At 36.6% G+C, this 17,812-nt stretch overlaps 1 protein-coding gene across 1 annotated transcript in view; it reads left to right on the top strand.

Annotated features, from left to right (window-relative positions):
• The window catches only part of STK17B (serine/threonine kinase 17b), a 39,204-nt gene extending 22,244 nt beyond the window's left edge, over nt 1-16,960 (top strand). The window contains exons 5-9 of the mRNA XM_002812694.5: nt 4,639-4,783; nt 6,976-7,102; nt 9,359-9,407; nt 10,841-11,020; nt 12,931-16,960. Of these exons, the coding sequence (XP_002812740.1) occupies nt 4,639-4,783; nt 6,976-7,102; nt 9,359-9,407; nt 10,841-11,020; nt 12,931-13,213 (784 nt within the window). The 3' untranslated portion in view covers nt 13,214-16,960. The remainder of the gene's footprint in view (nt 1-4,638; nt 4,784-6,975; nt 7,103-9,358; nt 9,408-10,840; nt 11,021-12,930) is intronic.
• The last annotated feature ends 852 nt before the right edge of the window (nt 16,961-17,812 follow it).

Raw genomic sequence — 17,812 nt, 5'->3', positions numbered from 1 at the left:
TAAAGAGACTCAATATTCAGATTTTTAAACAAGTTCGTTTTGATCACTAGAAATAAATACTTATTTTAAAAATCTTTACCATGGCTTTTCAAAGCTATATGACTAGATTTGCATTTTATGGATAATTGAGCTATTACTTTGTTTTACTGAAAATCTTGGCTCTCTATAACTCACAGAAATCTATCATTTTTGATAGGAAAATATTCTGATTTTAATCTTTCATGTATTAACTTTATGTTATAGGAATATTTCTAAAAGATCTTCTCTACTTGCTGTTCCCTATAAAAGACAGATGTAGAGCTAGATAATATATAGCACATAGGTTTTCATGACTGTGTAACCTGTGCTAAAGTACTGTTATCACATATTCTCACACATAGCACATGTATATATGCATTAGCAAGTGAACACAGATGCTGAATTTCTAAATTTTTTTTGTTAATATCCCTGCAAGGGGCAAACTCCTTTTAGAGAGAAAGAGTGGAAGTCACCTGATTGTAGCTCCCAGGTCAATGATAAGATATAGGCGGCTTTTCTGACTGTAGATATTTTTCTTTTTCTTTTTTTTTTTTTTTCAGTCACTGCTCTGGGTGACTGCTCAGGGTGCTTTCCTTAACAGGAGTCTTGTTTGCTGCTTACTGCTTCTGTTTCTTTTTCCAGTTTCTGCTAACTTCTGCAATTTGCTGCTTGTGTTATCGGTTCTTTCCCTCCTCTTAACTCTTCCTAATTTTCGTATTTTCTGTAGCTCCATCTATGCTCCTCTGTTGTGTGAGAAATGGCAGTCCTACGAAATACATTGGTCAGCTTGTCAAACTAAAAGGAAGAGACAGTGTGATTGGCTGACGATCATAATATTTTATCTGATCTTATTATTAAAACAAGCAAAAAACTCTGTAGGAGATACAGAAAAGGGAAATCACATGTAAATGATGGTTACTTTATGGTATGTTACTGTATTTTAAAATTATTCTTATTTTTTGGTCTGTGCATATGTACTTTTAGAGACAACATTTTGATCTACTGGGCATATTCTATTGTAAGTCTCCTTTTTCACTTAAGAATATAGTGTGTGCATCTTTATATGTACCATATAGTGTTTCTAAAAATAGATTTTAATTTAGCAAAGACTTTAAAAATTTCCTTCAAAATCAGAGTTCAACAAAAAGTCCCAAAATTTGGAAAGGTGAGATGTTGGCTAGATTTGCAATTAATGTTTGTTGGCTCATTATAATAGCTGATATTGGCTGGGCACGGTGGCTCACGCCTGTAATCACAGCACTTTGGGAGGCCAAGGTGGGCGGATCACGAGGTCAGAAGATGGAGACCATCCTGGCTAACACGGTGAAACCCCGTCTCTACTAAAAAATACAAAAAATTAGCCGGGTGTGGTGCCATGCGCCTGTAGTCCTAGTGACTCGGGAGGCTGAGGCAGGAGAATTGCTTGAACCCAGGAGAGGGAGGTTGCGGTGAATCGAGATTGCGCTACTGCACTCCAGCCTGGGCAACAGAGCAAGACTCAGTCTCAGGAAAAAAAAAAAATAGCTGTTATCTATTGAATATTTACCGTGTGTCAGACACTGTGATAAGTATTTATTGAAATGATCTGCTTTGATTCTTCTAGGATGTTTGTGCTCAATACTTTATGTGGATTATCCAATTTAATTCTTAGACCATGAAGTAGGAGCTATTATATTATTCACATTACAGTAGAAGAAACAGAGGCACATTTTGTCCCAGTTCACCTAGCCTAGTTAGTGACAGAGCTAGAGTGAAACCCAGGCAGTCTTGATTTCAGTAGGCACTCCTATATGCACTGTGCTATCCTGTCTCTTCCTAGACACTGGGAATTGCTTTCCATACTTTCACTTTACTTTCTTGTATTTTGTTTTTAATTTTAGAATTGGTGGAGTGTTCTGGTTATTGAAGTAACTTTAACGAATTTGTAATATAAAATGTTGGTAAATAATCATAAAGTATTCAAGAATAAATTTCTTACCTAAACAATTTATGTTGCTGTACATATGAAGAATATACATCTATTTTTTATATATTTAGGGGGTGTAAATATGTAAATTCATATTTTATACTGTTTTCTAATAATTTCAAGTTATTTGGTCTGATTTTTATAAGATAGGACTAGATTATTAGTATTTATATCTTGTAAAGTACCTAACAAAAAATATATTCTAAGAGAATCTAAAGTGTTCTTTCTTCATTTTCTTATTTGCTTATGATTGCATTAGTACTATTACCTAATATAATACTATTTGTAATATTATTTTGACTGTCTTTGCAGGAATGTATTTAGACCACTTTCTATTTTGAGAGGATTTGTATCATTGAAACTAAACAATGTAACCAGAAAGGGAAGGAGTGATGGTGTCACTGCCAGTCTGTGCCTGGATTCCCACTCTGCCCTCAGGAGACCTTGAGAAGGGGTGTGAGAAATGAATACTGACATGTAGACCAAGGGCCACTAGGCAGTCCGTATATTAATTATTCTTGAAGATTAGTGTATTTCTTTTTTTTAGATTAAAAAAAATGTGAATTCCCAAAATTGTCTTAATATACCTTATTTTGGAGTTCACTACTATAAATTTAATAGCAAACTACACTTTTCAATACTCAGATTATCTTTATCATGATATGTTGAGGCAGATATTAAAATTAATGTCTCGGCCAGGCACGATGGCTCACACCTGTAATCCCAACACTTTGGGAGGCCAAGATGGGCAGATCATGAGGTCAAGAGATCGAGACCATCCTGGCCAACATGGTGAAACCTCATCTCTAATAAATACAAAAATTAGCTGGGCATGGTGGCGTGCGCCTGTAGTCCCAGCTACTCGGGAGGCTGAGGCAGGAGAATCTCTTGAACCCAGGAGGCAGAGGTTGCAGTGAGCCGAGATGGCACCACTGCATTCCAGCCTGGCAACAGAGTGAGCATCCGTCTCAAAAAAAAAAAAAAAAAAAAAATATGTCTCATGAATTTACAGCAAGTTTTGGTGAGTGTAATGGGGTTAAAGTGACACAAATGTGATTGGAGCTTTTACGTGTATTCTTTATAAGCTGTCGTATGGAGTTTTTTTCTGCAAGGTCAGAAAGTGTAAAGCAGCAAATGTTTGTGGCTTCTCACTGGCTTAGTGTTTAGATTGCTCAATTGCAAATTATATCTAGAGTGTGAAGTGTCAGTCCTTGTGACTTTTAACTTGGGACTCAAATTTGAGCCCACCATTATTTTTTCTTCTAATGGCTCCTAACACTTATGACAAATTTCTTCCTCTTGGCAGTCACTGAGACTTCTGAATCCCCAGTGTCAACCCCTCTAAAGAATCACCACCCATTCCATCATTCATTCATTCAACAAACATTACTGACCACCTACTGCAGTGCATGCTAGATACTGTTCTTGATGTGGTTGTAGCAGTGAGCCAAAGAAGTAAAAATACAGTAATAGTATTTTCTAGAGTGAGTTACTATTTTATCAAATAGAATATACTTGTGTATTCCCAAATATACCTCATAAATTTGATGAATAACTGTATAAATGTTTTTGCATGATGTTCTGACTAATTTTATCTTATTTAGATTTAATCCCCCCTCAAAAAATCTGTTGATTTTATTGATATTTCTGCTTTATAGATGACTATAAGTAACTGACCCTAAGTTATATTGCAGGTAAATAAAAGAGTTAGGATTTATGTTTCGATAATTCATTCCAAACCTAGGAATTTTTCACTATGTCTTTTTCAGCATTCTTTAAATTTCAATTCTTTAGAATTTATTTATTTATTTGTGTTCTGGCCCCAAGTATTCTGCATGAAGCTACAATACAGGATGGTATTGGCTAAGAATGCAGATTCTTACTCATATTCAAGTTTGTTAACCTAATTGAACTTGTTTCTACTGTAAAATGGGTGTAATAACCATGTACCTCACATGTTTGTCATGAGGCTCAAAATAGATGATATATATATAAGAATTCATATATATGAAAACATATATGTATATATATGAATACATATAGATGTGTATCTATGAGGAGAGCACAAAGAGCTACTATTTTTATTATCTTTATTGCAGTGAAGGCAGGCTGCAACATTATCGGATGATAAAGCAATTCAGTTTTATTTATTAATATTCAAGTATTAGTACCGAGAATTTGAAATAGTCTCATCATTTATTTTCTTTTTTCTTTTTTTTTTTTTTTTTTTTCTGGGGATGGAGTCTTGGTGCCATCTCGGCTCACTGCAACCTTTGCCTCCCAGGTTCAAGTGATTCTCCTGCCTCGGCTTCCCAAGTAGCTGAGATTATAGGCAGCTGCCACCACGCCCAGCTAATTTTTATGTTTTTAGTAGAGATGTTTCACCATGTTGGCCAAGCTGGTCTCGAACTCCCAACCTTCAGTGATCCGCCTGTCTCAGCCTCCCAAAGTGCTGAGATTACAGGCATGAGCCACCACGCCTAGCCATCATCACTTATTTTTTTCCTTAAAGATCTCTCACTTGCCTGCTCTGTCTTTAAGTGTAATGTATTAACTTTATATAGTTGCATGTCTTTTACTTAACAGGTACACAATATTTTAAAGTGTTTAGGTGAATGAATTTTCAAGTCTCTGTTCTTTGAATTTTATTTTAGTGCTGCAGGTGGAGAAATTTTCAACCTGTGTTTACCTGAGTTGGCTGAAATGGTTTCTGAAAATGATGTTATCAGACTTATTAAACAAATACTTGAAGGAGTTTATTATCTACATCAGAATAACATTGTACACCTTGATTTAAAGGTAACGTAACATGTGATTTAAAGTAATGCAACATCTGTGTTCTTCTTCTGCTCTTCGTATGCACAATTGCAAACTGGTATTAACAGGAAACAATGGTTGGTTCCTGGTCGTCTAGACTGCACTGGTGTGCTCTTTGCTTACATGTGCTACATGGCCTTAATTTTATATTGGCAGAAAGGAGAAGACTGCGTGTGTGAGCAGCTCAAATTACTGGGCTCTTAAAATGCATCATTCCTGTGTTCTAATCCTACATTAGATGGAATTATTCCATTCCATCCCACTCTTACAACCACATCCTGGACCTTCTTATTTTAAAATGCTGTCTATCTCTGAAATGCTCAATTGTGTAATCTCCATCTCTGAAAATAAATCCTGCTAATCCTCATTCATTTGCTCCTATTACCTTCATTCATTTTTGTCTTGAGGTTTTCAGTCTTTTGGCATCTTCCAGATCGTTCAGGCTCTTTACCCAAGCCCCGAACCTCCAGTCTCTCATCTCCATCTCTCATGTTGTTATCCTTTCTCCTTATCCTTCTTTCATAACCACACAAGGACCTTAAGATCTGAATCAGCCTGTCTCTCATTTTTTGAGCATTAGATTCTTCTATTTTTATGTGGTCTCCTTGCATGAGCCTTTGGCTTCTATTGCCACTTTAATAATAATAATAATTCAAAAATCTCCACCTACAGTCCAGGCCTCTCCCTTAATTTCCAAATCCTCTTACTGCTTTTTCAAAAGAAAAAACGCTATAGTTCTGTTTTGGGCCCCACTATGGAGCAGAGGGACAGTATTTACCATCTAGTATCCCTGCTATTTCCCCAACTGATAAAATATTGGAAAAGAAGCAACATAGTAAATGCCAAGATAATCATGCTCCCACCAGCTTCCTGTTGGGTCATTTTCCTGCTAACATCAACCCAAGTACATTACATAGCATTGCATAGCCCTTGAAGTCTGGGATGGCATATAAACCTGTGGTTGACAACAACAGAGCTAATTACCTTTACCTTTTCTCCTGTAATAAGCTCTGTGCTTTAGTAATAAACAAGCATGAGATTGCCCCAAAGTTAAGCGACTGTTATAATTCTTTGCACAGATTTTGGGAGTAGCACCTTGGCAGAGGTATGGGTTATGACAGCAGCAGGGGACTTTGTAATAGGCCATGGGCCTGCAGTAGTAGTAAAGCAAAGTCACGTGGTTCTAGGAGGCAATGGATGAGGTGTGCTATGCCCTCTTATTGTCTAAGCTAAAGCCAGGAAACAGTCAGACCTGGCTCATCCAGAATCATCCCATTGTACTTTACCATTTTTCATTTCTGGAAATGTTTACGTGCTCATTCCTTCATGCCTCCTTTTGTGCTGTTCCCCAGAGCACCTTTCTGTTGTTCTTTTTTTTTTTTTGAGACAGAGTCTCACTCTCGCCCAGGCTGAATTGCAGTGGTGCGATCTCAGCTCACTGCAAGCTCCGTCTCCCGGGTTCACGCCATTCTTCTGCCTCAGCCTCCCGAGTATCTGAGACTACAGGCGCCTGCCACTACGCCTGACTAATTTTTTTGTATTTTTAGTAGAGACAGAGTTTCACCATGTTAGCCAGTATGGTCTCGATCTCCTGACCTCGTGATCTGCCTACCTCAGCCTCCCAAAGTGCTGGGATTACAGGCGTGAGCCAGCACGCCCGGCCTCTTTTTTTTTTTTTTATTTTTTTTATTTAAGAGAGGGTCTCACTATGTTGCACAGGCTACTCTTGAACTCCTGAGCTCAAACGATCCTCCAACCCCTGCCTCCGGAGTAGCTGAGACTACAGGTTCACACCACTGCACCCAGCTACCCAGAGCACCTTTCTAACCAGCATACTCTTTAAGTCTCAACTTAAGCATCTCTACTGCAAAGCCTTCTTGGAATTTCTTACTGACAGAATGAGGTAGTCTTTTTATTACTGAGTATTCTATATCTTAATCTTTCCATTTAACTCCTTTTCTCTTCAAACCTAGAATCGTTTTTGGGTGTGTTTTTGGCTTTATGCATCATTGAATAATAGCGCCGCCTAAGTAGTAAGTCAGTAAATGTTTGATGCATGGCTCAATGAAATGTATAATAGCTGAGCAATATATTCCACTTAATATACCTTCCATCTGAGACTAGTATGCTTTTATTGTATATTACTTATCATGTTTTTGTTGTACTTTATTTAGCCACAGAATATATTACTGAGCAGCATATACCCTCTCGGGGACATTAAAATAGTAGATTTTGGAATGTCTCGAAAAATAGGGCATGCGTGTGAACTTCGGGAAATCATGGGAACACCAGAATATTTAGGTAAGAATTTCCTTTTATTTTCTATACCATTTTGAAATTTATTAAGTAAATGATACCTCTGTAGAACTATATTTTAGAGCATTCAGTTAAAAGGATTTGATTGGTTCAAGTATTTTGATACATTAAAACTTGGTTAGGTTATGACACATTTAAATGAAATGTATTGAATAAAAGTATGAAACATTTACAGCAATTCAGGGGACACTGAATATGTAAGTGTACAAGTTGAATGTGTATAAAGGATTTGTACATAAGGAAAAAAGAAATGGGTAAGAGGGAAGTTAGGGAAAAAGAGAAAAATGGAAAAAGAAAAACTGCTACAGTGAAGTGGGCTATGATTGTCTTTGAGGCCTGGCTGTTGGCTAGATCTCACTTCTGTTTCTGTCTGGTCCCAATTCCAGAGCTGTTCACAATACAGATGTCTTCAGTTTAAACTTGCAGGAATTGTTAGCTCGCCACCTCATTTTTGTTTATTGCTGCTGCTTTAGAATATGAGGTTTTGCATAGGGTTGTGAAAGTAGGGTTTTGAAGAAGGGTGCCAAAAAGAACCTTTGATTAGGTAATCTGGGCATATTGTATGAAATCAACAAATTAGATTATGCATATGAAAGGTTTTTCAGTTGTATGAAGCAGTATATAAACTTGAAGTATTTTAACTTATAATCTTTTTACCTTTTTTTGTTTGTTGTTCATACTGATGTCCCTGTGTGGACATTGAAAAGATACAGCTAAACAGAACGGATGCAACTCAGCTAGGCTGCTGTCTTTTCCAAAAATAAAAAACAGAGAAAATTACTAACTTTTGAATGGTAACTGGGGCTATAGTCCTAGAATAAATGAATGTAATTATTGGTAACACAGCTCACAGAAGTATGTGAAAATGTAGGTGGTTTAATAGAAGCCGACTGTATATGATTTAAAGGCTTTATTAATAAAAACGTTAGGCTTTAGGAAACAGTTTCTCTTTGGGGAAATTATGAAACCATATTGTGAAACAAGAAACTTATTTTTCACTCATAAATCCTAGTTTGGACTGTACTAATTTGAAATAATATGGTAATGTTTAGAAAGCATAGAGAATTTATTTTGCACTTTTTTTTGGCAAGTGAAGACAGCAGAAAATTAATTGCTTTGGAAATTAGGTCCTTGATAATTTAAGAGGAATGTTTAATCCACTTGAAAATCTAGCATTTCTGCCTGGGTGCAGCGGCTCACACCTGTAATCCCAACACTTTGGGAGACCAAGGCGAGTGGATCACTTGAAGTCAGGAGTTCAAGACCAGCCTGACCAAAATGGTGAAACCCCATCTCTACTAAAAATACAAAATTAGCCAGGTGTGGTGGTGCATGCCTGTAGTCCCACCTACTTGGGAGGCTGAGGCAGGAGAAATGCTTGAATCCAAGAGGCGGAGGTTGCAGTGAGCCAAGATCATGCCATTTGTACTCCAGCCTGGGCAACAAGAGCGAAACTCCATCAGAAAAATGAAAATCTAGCATTTCTGAGAAGCAAAATTTGCTCATAATGTCATTGCAGATGCACATGATCCTGTCTACCCTAAAAGAAAAACCTAAATTAGTCTAAGAAAATAATGCAAATTAATTCTAAAGTAATAAAACTAAAATTTTTTTAAAAATTCTAGCTTCCAGCGTTTTACTTTTTTATAATTGTTTTTTCTGAGATTAACCTAAATGAGTTTAACTACCTAGCCACTAATTACTCCAAGAATATTATCCATGTTTTTGAACCATCTGATCATATAATTTACTCAATATTAGGGATGTTTAAATGTCCAATCATAGGATAATTAATACTGTGCTAAATTTCTAAATTTCTATCATCTTATATCACTAGGCTTTCCAAAATTAAATCCAGTTACAATTTTTTTTTTTTTTCCGAGACAGAGTCTCACTGTGTCACCCAGGCTAGAGTGCAGTGGTGGGATCTCAGCTCACTGCAACCTTTGCCTCCCAGGTTCAAGGGATTCTCCTGCCTCAGCCTCCTGAGTAGCTGGGATTACAGGCATGTGCCATCACACCTGGCTAATTTTTGTATTTTTAGTCGAGACAGGGTTTCACCATGTTAGCCAGGCTGGTCTCGAACTGTGGCCTCAGGTGATCTGCCTGCCTCAGCCTTCCAAAGTGCTGAGATTACAGGCATGAGCCATCATGCCCGGTCCCAGTTATAACATAATATAAAGTGATTTTCTTGTTTTAAAATTTGTCAATATTGAATTTAAGTTTTATCTTCTCTTTCAGCTCCAGAAATCCTGAACTATGATCCCATTACCACAGCAACAGATATGTGGTAAGATGTTGTTAGTTACCTAAACACCTTTATGGAAAGTTGGGAAATGTATATTCTGGGGTTCTTTGACTCCAAGAGTAAATAATAAGGCTTTCTTCAAAAGATTTTATTTGAATATCATTATTATGCTACAGGAAAATATTTACCTTTCCATTATTTTTAAATAACACAAGTTCTGAGCCAAAAGTACAGAAATAAATAGGAAAATCTCTCTGTGATGAAAACTCAGTTGAGTAAAAGAACAAAATACCTGCAGTACAGTGCTACATATTTTATGATGAAGGTGAAATGCTTAATAAGCATAGAAGCAGCAGCAGACAGTCCATTGCCAGGCTCCACCTCACAAAGGGAGACATCTGATCTAGGTCTAAAAGAGTTGGCCAGGCGTGGTGGCTTATACCTGTAGTCCCAGCACTTTGGGAGGCCAAGGCAGGCGGATCATCAGGTCAGGAGTTAGAGACCAGCCTGGCCAACATAGCAAAACCCCATCTCTACTAAAAATGTGAAAATTAGCTGGACATGGTGGCACGTACCTGTAATCCCAGCTACTCAGGAGGCTGAGGCAGGAGAATCACTTGAACCGGGGAGGCAGAGGTTGCTGTGAGCTGAGATCATGCTATTGCACTCCAGCCTGGGTGACAAAAAAAAAAAAAAAAAGCTAGAAGAAGGTATTTGTTAAGCAGAATAATTAGGTCAGGCCCATCCAAAAATGTACTTTTATGAGAGTACATCTCTGGGAAATTGTGAGTTTTTGTAGCTAGCAAAGAGAGAATATGATAGGGAATAGAACCAGAACTGATACTGGAGCTTCAGTTGAGACCACAAAGGGGACTGACTCCTCAGACCAAGTGGAAGGTTTAGACCTGTTCTGTGTTCTGTGGAACTGCTCATGGGTTTGCCCAGGAAAAAAGATGGTATGGCTAAATAAGTTGGTGAAACATGTACTATATTGTCTTTTTCTGGCTCCTGGGCACCAGACTTGCCATTAACACATTTACAAATTTTAAAAGGTTTGCAGTGAAAAAATTTGCCTGCCCAGCTTTGTGCTTTGCCAAACTTGCAGCCTCTATTTGTGCAGAACCTCTCAACATCTCACAAGTCATTACCTTGCCATTGGAAACCACTTAGGAAATGCTGCAGCAGCTTTGTGTACTCCACAGCAGGTATCTGTGTGAAGGATAGATGGTAGCAATAATATATATTGAATACATTGTATTTATATAACACGTGCATTCCCTTGTGTTCTCTTTCTGTGAGGCACACTTTGAGATCATTATTTTAGTTTTAATAATATAGGAACTTTGAAAAGCAATGTAAATCTGTAGTTTAACCATACCAGTTTTGAGGAGAGGAGTATGTTGAATGTCGATTGTACTTTGTATAAATGTTTAAAAATTAACATACATTTTAAGTTCCCTTCCCTTGTTTTTCAGGAATATTGGTATAATAGCATATATGTTGTTAACTCACACATCACCATTTGTGGGAGAAGATAATCAAGAAACATACCTCAATATTTCTCAAGTTAATGTAGATTATTCAGAAGAAACTTTTTCATCAGTTTCACAGCTGGCCACAGACTTTATTCAGAGCCTTTTAGTAAAAAATCCAGAGTAAGTAATAATTTGTTTAAATACTATTACAAATTTAATTTGTTTAAATACTATTACAGAATAAATAATATATGCCTATTAAGAAAGTATATTCTAAAATAGTATAAAATTATTAGAAATATGCACAAGTTCTAGGTAAAATAGAGAGGTGGTATGAGCAATCATTAACAAACACATAACTTCAGATATAAAATATACAACAGGGGATTTTGAAGTAAAGAAAAGATTTGAGTTACTTCTCTCACAAGCCACTACTAATCCCTGAAATTACCTAAAATAGTCATAGAAATTTACAATACACATGGCTGGTTATGATAAGACTTTATTGTAAATGATTTATAGTTAAATAATTTTACAGCCGGACGCGGTGGCTCACGCCTGTAATCCCAGCACTTTGGGAGGCCGAGGCAGACGGATCACGAGGTCAGGAGATCGAGACCCTCCTGACTAACATGGTGAAACCCCATCTCTACTAAAAATACAAAAAAATTAGCCAGGCATGGTGGCAGGCGCCTGTAGTCCCAGCTACTTGGGAGGCTGAGGCAGGAGAATGGCATGAACCCGGGAGGCAGAGCTTGCAGTGAGCAGAGATCACGCCACTGCAGTCTAGCCTGGGCGATAGAGCAAGACTCCGTCTCAAAAAAATAAATAAAATAAAATAAAATAATTTTACGTACATAACAAGTATCATTTACTGATTGTGAAATCTTGAAGGATTGGATGCCCTTTGACAGCCTTACAAAAGAAGCGAGTCAGCTGAGTGTGGTGGCTCCCGCCTGTATTCCCAGCACTTTGGGAAGCCAAGGCAGCCAGATCATGAGGTCAGGAGTTCGAGACCAGCCTGGCCAATATAGTGAAACACCATGTCTACTAAAAATACAAAAGTTAGCCGGGCATGGTGGCATGCATCTATAGTTCCAGCTACTCAGGAGGCTGAGGCGGGAGAATTACTTGAACCCGGAAGGCAGAGGTTGCGGTGAGCTGAGATCACACCACTGCACTCCAGTCTGGGCGACAGAGCGAGACTCCATTGCAAAAAAAAAAAAAAAAAAAAAAAAAAAGTTATTTGGAGGGCAGTTAAGCACCATCTTTCAAAATATAAAGACCCAGTAACTTTACTAGTAACTCATCCTATGAATATAATTAGAGAAGCTCCCAAAAAACATTTTCTCAATATTCATTGAAGCATATTTATAATAGCAAAATGCTGGAAGCTTCAATGAGCATCTGGTTAAATAAATTATGGTGTATCCATATGGAAGAGTACGAAATAATACAGCTGTTAATAAATATGTTAACTCTGTACTGATGTGGAAAAATGCTTGAGATGCATTATTGAGTGAGTAAAGAAAGCAAATTGCAGAAACATGGAGTATGTGAAGCTGTGTGTGTGTGTGTGTATGTGTGTGTATATGTTTGTGTATGTATATGCACATATATGTAGAAAAAATATCTGGAGGTGGGCTTGGGGAATGAGAAAATAATTTTACTTTTTACCTTCATGAGAGATAATATGGTGTAATGCTTAAAAGCACAGACGATAGAGTCAAAGTTCCACTTAACTGTACCATTTACAAGTTAGGAGATTTGGGGTAAATTTCAAGCCTCCTGGTACCCTACTTTGCATATCTGTTAAATGAGGGTAATAATAGTACCTATTTCATGAGTTTCTTGTGATTGTTAAATAATGTATTTGAAGCATATAGAATAGTCCCTGGCATATAACTAAGCATTCAGTAAATGTTAGTGGCTATCATCATTATTATTCTCTTCTGTACTGTTTGGATTTTATATTATGAGTATGTTTTGTTTTCACAATAAGTAAAAAATATGTCTATAATCTATCAAACTGAAGACATTTTCAACTTGATTTTTAGTTCTCAATTTTCCCTTGGTGCTTTCTTTCAAAGGAAAAGACCAACAGCAGAGATATGCCTTTCTCATTCTTGGCTACAGCAGTGGGACTTTGAAAACTTGTTTCACCCTGAAGAAACTTCCAGTTCCTCTCAAACTCAGGATCATTCTATAAGGTCCTCTGAAGACAAGACTTCTAAATCCTCCTGTAATGGAACCTGTGGTGATAGAGAAGACAAAGAGAATATCCCAGAGGATAGCAGCATGGTTTCCAAAAGATTTCGTTTCGATGACTCATTACCCAATCCCCATGAACTTGTTTCAGATTTGCTTTGTTAGCACTTCTTTGACTCATTTGGACTGAATTTGAAATTTTATATCCACTCCAGTGAGATTATGGTTTGTAGCTTCATATATGACATGTTTATATTGTAAATGCACTTTTCCATGGAATAATTTAGGGAAGTGTTTTAATGTTAAATTACTAGTTGCTAGCATGATTTCATATCCTGAGATAGCTCTGCAGATAAGAAAATATTTAAATATATGACAAAAAGTAAAATTGTACATGTGAGTTTACATGTTAATGAAATAATTCAAGTTCAAATGAACTTACCAAAATGTTTTGCATATCAACAAAAAAAGTGGCTTGAGTTTTATTATAGTTGGTGTAAACTGAACACAATGAAGACATTGGAATTTAATAGGTTCTCTCTCTAAGGTGACTCTTATACCATGCCTCTATCAACATAATTTGTTTAGGAAAGCAGTATGAAATTTAAGCCAAAATAATTTCTACTTTATAGATGCTCAAGAGACATTTTACAATTGAAAATGTCTTTCAATTACAAATATTTTGAAACTTTATAAGATTTTCATTCTCTATGGTCTGTTATATGAGAGAGATCCTTTAACCAGAGGAAAGAGGGAGTTAGAAACCTGATCAGGGATATTCTTTACCAGTTGGAGCAGAGGAAAGAGTAGCATGCCTTCATATTTTAACGCAAATGTCTTTTTCCTCCTCCCAACCTACTTGAGATCTGACAAGGTCTGGAAGATGGAGATATTTGGTATGCAAGTGTAGAGTTTTTTAATCCTCCAGAATTTCTAGAGTAGAAGATACTTAGGTAAAATTAAATATTCTCTATTTTTAGTCAAACATATTTATTAATTGAATATAGAAGAATATGTTGACACACTCAGACAGCTTACTGAATTTTAGGTGTCTTCTGCATCTTAGAATACAAGCCAGTCATTCAGAGTTCTAAAAGTATGCATTAAAAATTACAGCACCGGTAGGTCTATTAACACAGTGCGCGAGTCAGCAGTAGCAAGACTGATGTGATCATAAAACATGACATCAGGCTCGTCTGAAGTTCTTGTGTGAAATTCCTAGTGAGTGAGGAGGCTCAGCTTAAAGCCATCTGCAGAGTGGCCCCTCATTGTGGTCTTTTGCTAGGACCAATGCAAGAAAGAGACTAGGGAGAGCAAAATGTTTGCTTATGGCTAGAGACTATATCCAGTCCTAATGATGGGGAAAGTTAGTCCTTTTTAGGTAATCTTTTATGAATTGTCACCTGATGACCGTTATATTGGTCTGTTATCATGTTAAGATAACTGTGATCTCATGACCATGGTGCTGTATCAAAAGAAATATTTTGACAAACAGTAACAACAACCTGATGTTCCCCCTTTAGACCTTTAATGTCTCAAAATTTTGGTAAGTTTCCAAATTCTTTAATAATAACTTAAAACTGTTTTGAATAACTATCAGGTCATTTTATTTGACCACATGGTGAATTCCTTTAACGTCTTCAGCATTTGTTAAGGAAAAGTTTTCTCTACTTGTGTGTGTATATGTGCACATGTGTGTATGTACAGGTGTATGTATATATCTATAGATAGATACAATACATTCTTTAGACAGTTTTCAAGATTCTTTGCTGTGGTATATTGTGCTCAACTCAGGTGCCAAAGGAGCTGTTTTTTTTTTTTTTTTTTTGAGACGGAGTTTTGCTCTGTCGCTCAGGCTGGAGTGCAGTGGCATGATCTCAGCTCACGGCAACCTCCGCCTCCCGGGTTCAAGCAATTCTCCTGTCTCAGCCTCCTGAGTAGTTGGGATTACAGGCGCATGCCACCGTGCCCAGCTAATTTTTGTATTTTTAGTAGAGACGGGGTTTCACCATGTTGGCCAGGCTGGTCACAAACTCCTGACTTCAAAGTGATCCACCCGACTCGGCCTCCCAAAGTGCTGGGATTACAGGCGTGAGCCACCGCACCCCCACCCAGGAGCTCTCTTCTTATGACATATAAATTATGACATTTATATTCTTTATATGACTTTGTGTTCTCTTCTTATGACATTTAAATTCTTTAAGTAGTTTGTTGGTCCAATAAACTAGACATTGTATAATCTAAATTGAGCCCTTGTATATCTAAAACTGATGAGTTGTTTCTAAATTGTTGATTGTCCATTTACTTGCCTTTGGTGTTAAGATAATGCAAGTAAAGCTTAGTAAGTCATTGGATAATGAAATGATTATGTTTCTGAAGACCATATTATATTTTTAATTTTTAGAGGAATCATGCCATCCTCCAAAAAATCAAGAAATATTTGAATTTTAAATTATAAGCTCATTTGTAAAAAGACATTTTATACCAACTTTCTCTTTCTCTGAAAATCTTAAAATAGTTTACATCTACCTTTAATTAGTAGAATACAGAGCTGTAAATTTCCATGCCTTTTTTCTTGATATTAAGTTTTATAGTAAAGCAACTAGTGGTTGCACAAAGAATATAAAAATGCACTGTTTTTACAAAGGTGTGAATTTAAATAACGTTATTGATTAGAATATGAAAATGAACCTATCATTTAAGAGCCTTTTAGCAAATGATTCAATTCTTACTCTTTTTCTCCCACGATTGAAAAGTATAATGTATTTCTCTAAAGTAGGAATCTAGAGAACCCCTATGAGTGGACAAATGTCAGTAACACTTGAACACATGAGAATATAAGTGTTATATTGTGATATTTTAAAGTTTAATTTACTTTTTGGGTAGGATCTCTAAATAGATGGCATTTTTAAATAGATGATATATAGATGGCAATTACAATTGTCATTTTAATTATTTTCCCTACAGCAAAGAACCTAGCTCTGAGCAGTGAAATTGTAATGGCACTTTAAAGGAAGTAAGCCGTTGACTCTTCTCTAGTCCAGCGATCTCCAACTGTTTTGGCACTAGGGACGGGTTTTTTGGAGAAAATTTTTCCACGGGACTGGGGGTTTAAGGGGATGGTTTCAGGATGATTCAAGTACATTACATTTATTATTAGATTCTCGTAAGGAGAATGCAACCTAGATCTCTTGCATGTGCAGTTCACAATAGGATTCGAGCTCCTTTGAGAATCTAATGCCATGGCTGATCTAACAGGAAGCTGAGCTCAGGCAGTAATGCTTGGCACCGCTCCCCCTGCCCCCAACCTTCTGTGCAGCCCGGTCGTGGCCTGGGGACTGGGGACCCCTGCTCTAGTCAGTAATGAGATAAGGGACTTGTGCCAGAATATAAATCAACGCATTGCTTCCTTTATCAAAGAAGTCTTGTTATTTAAAAAAAGTCAACTGAGCCAATATGATTAGTGATGTAATTGATTTTCATTCTGGCACAAGCCTCTTTCATTCTGGACAGCTCACAAATAGTTAATGGACCATGCTTTGAATAGCCTTCTTCTAAGCAGCATTTATAAATAATGATATTTTAGAACTGTTTACATTTCTTCTGTTTATTTTTGAATTTTCAGTTTGATATCTTGTCCTTATTCATTGTTGTATAAACAACTGTACTTTAATTTCAAGTAGTATTAAAAGTATTTCACTTCAGTTTGGGGGGATTATTATCAATTTATAATTTTATAAAAGTATTTTAAGGAATAATTGTAAATTTTCCATAAATTACAACTTCCTGCCATATTTTGTTAAATAATAATATTGCTTAAGGCATATAGACAGACATTATTATGAGTATTCCAGTAAAAAATCTACATCAACTTGATCATTCTGGCTAAAAATTAAAAAGCACTTTTTTATATCTGTGGTTGTCATTTGTTTCAAAGCATTTCTAAATTTATTGTTCTTAAAAGTATGTCTGCATGTTCTAGCCTTTGACCTAGGCCATCTATGAACCCTCTTTGTGTCTAATAAACATATCTATAAAGGCATATAAATCTGAAAACAAGTAGGTATATTCGCTGGTATCAAGGAATAATTTTTAGAAAATGTCAATGAATTTAACTGTACTACATGTTGCACTATAGTGCACTACATGTTACACAAAAGATGAATGAGAGATTCTTCAAGATATTTATAATCTGGTTGTAGACTAAGGTACAGTCAATTCTCATTATTCATGGTAGTTATGTTCTATAAAGTTCCCACACTTTAGTTACTAATCATTGCTCCTAGGGGAAATACAGGGTTAGGTTCCTGCAAGGCTCTGTTCATAGCATTTTAAACAATTGATCGATGCATAATTTTGTTTTGTGTATTTCTATTTAATCGTGCTTCATTTAATATATATTGTTGGTTCATTAACATTGAACTAACAGGCAGTAGCACTGTAATTCGTGCCTGAATGAAGCTTACCTGATGGGTGTTTTTGAGGGAGAAGGAAAGGAAAAATGATTGGAAAAATTCAGACTGCAGAAGCAGCCTGCCTGAAAAGTCACACAGCAACAGGCAAAAAATAAAACAACCTTGGAAAAAACTCAGGCTGCACATGGACAGGTAAGAAGATCAGGCTGTAAAACATAGATAAACAACTTGGGCACAGAAGGAAGGGATGAGTCTCCTGGGTAATCACCAAACTTCACACTCATACAGTGGCCCCCAGTAAAAAACAGTGGGCCTTAATAAGCACATTCCTTTCCTTTAGGCACACTAA

The sequence above is a fragment of the Pongo abelii genome, chromosome 11 (assembly GCF_028885655.2).
Source record: "Pongo abelii isolate AG06213 chromosome 11, NHGRI_mPonAbe1-v2.0_pri, whole genome shotgun sequence".
Taxonomy (NCBI): Eukaryota; Metazoa; Chordata; class Mammalia; order Primates; family Hominidae; genus Pongo; species Pongo abelii.
This window is presented reverse-complemented; position numbering and strand designations above follow the sequence as displayed.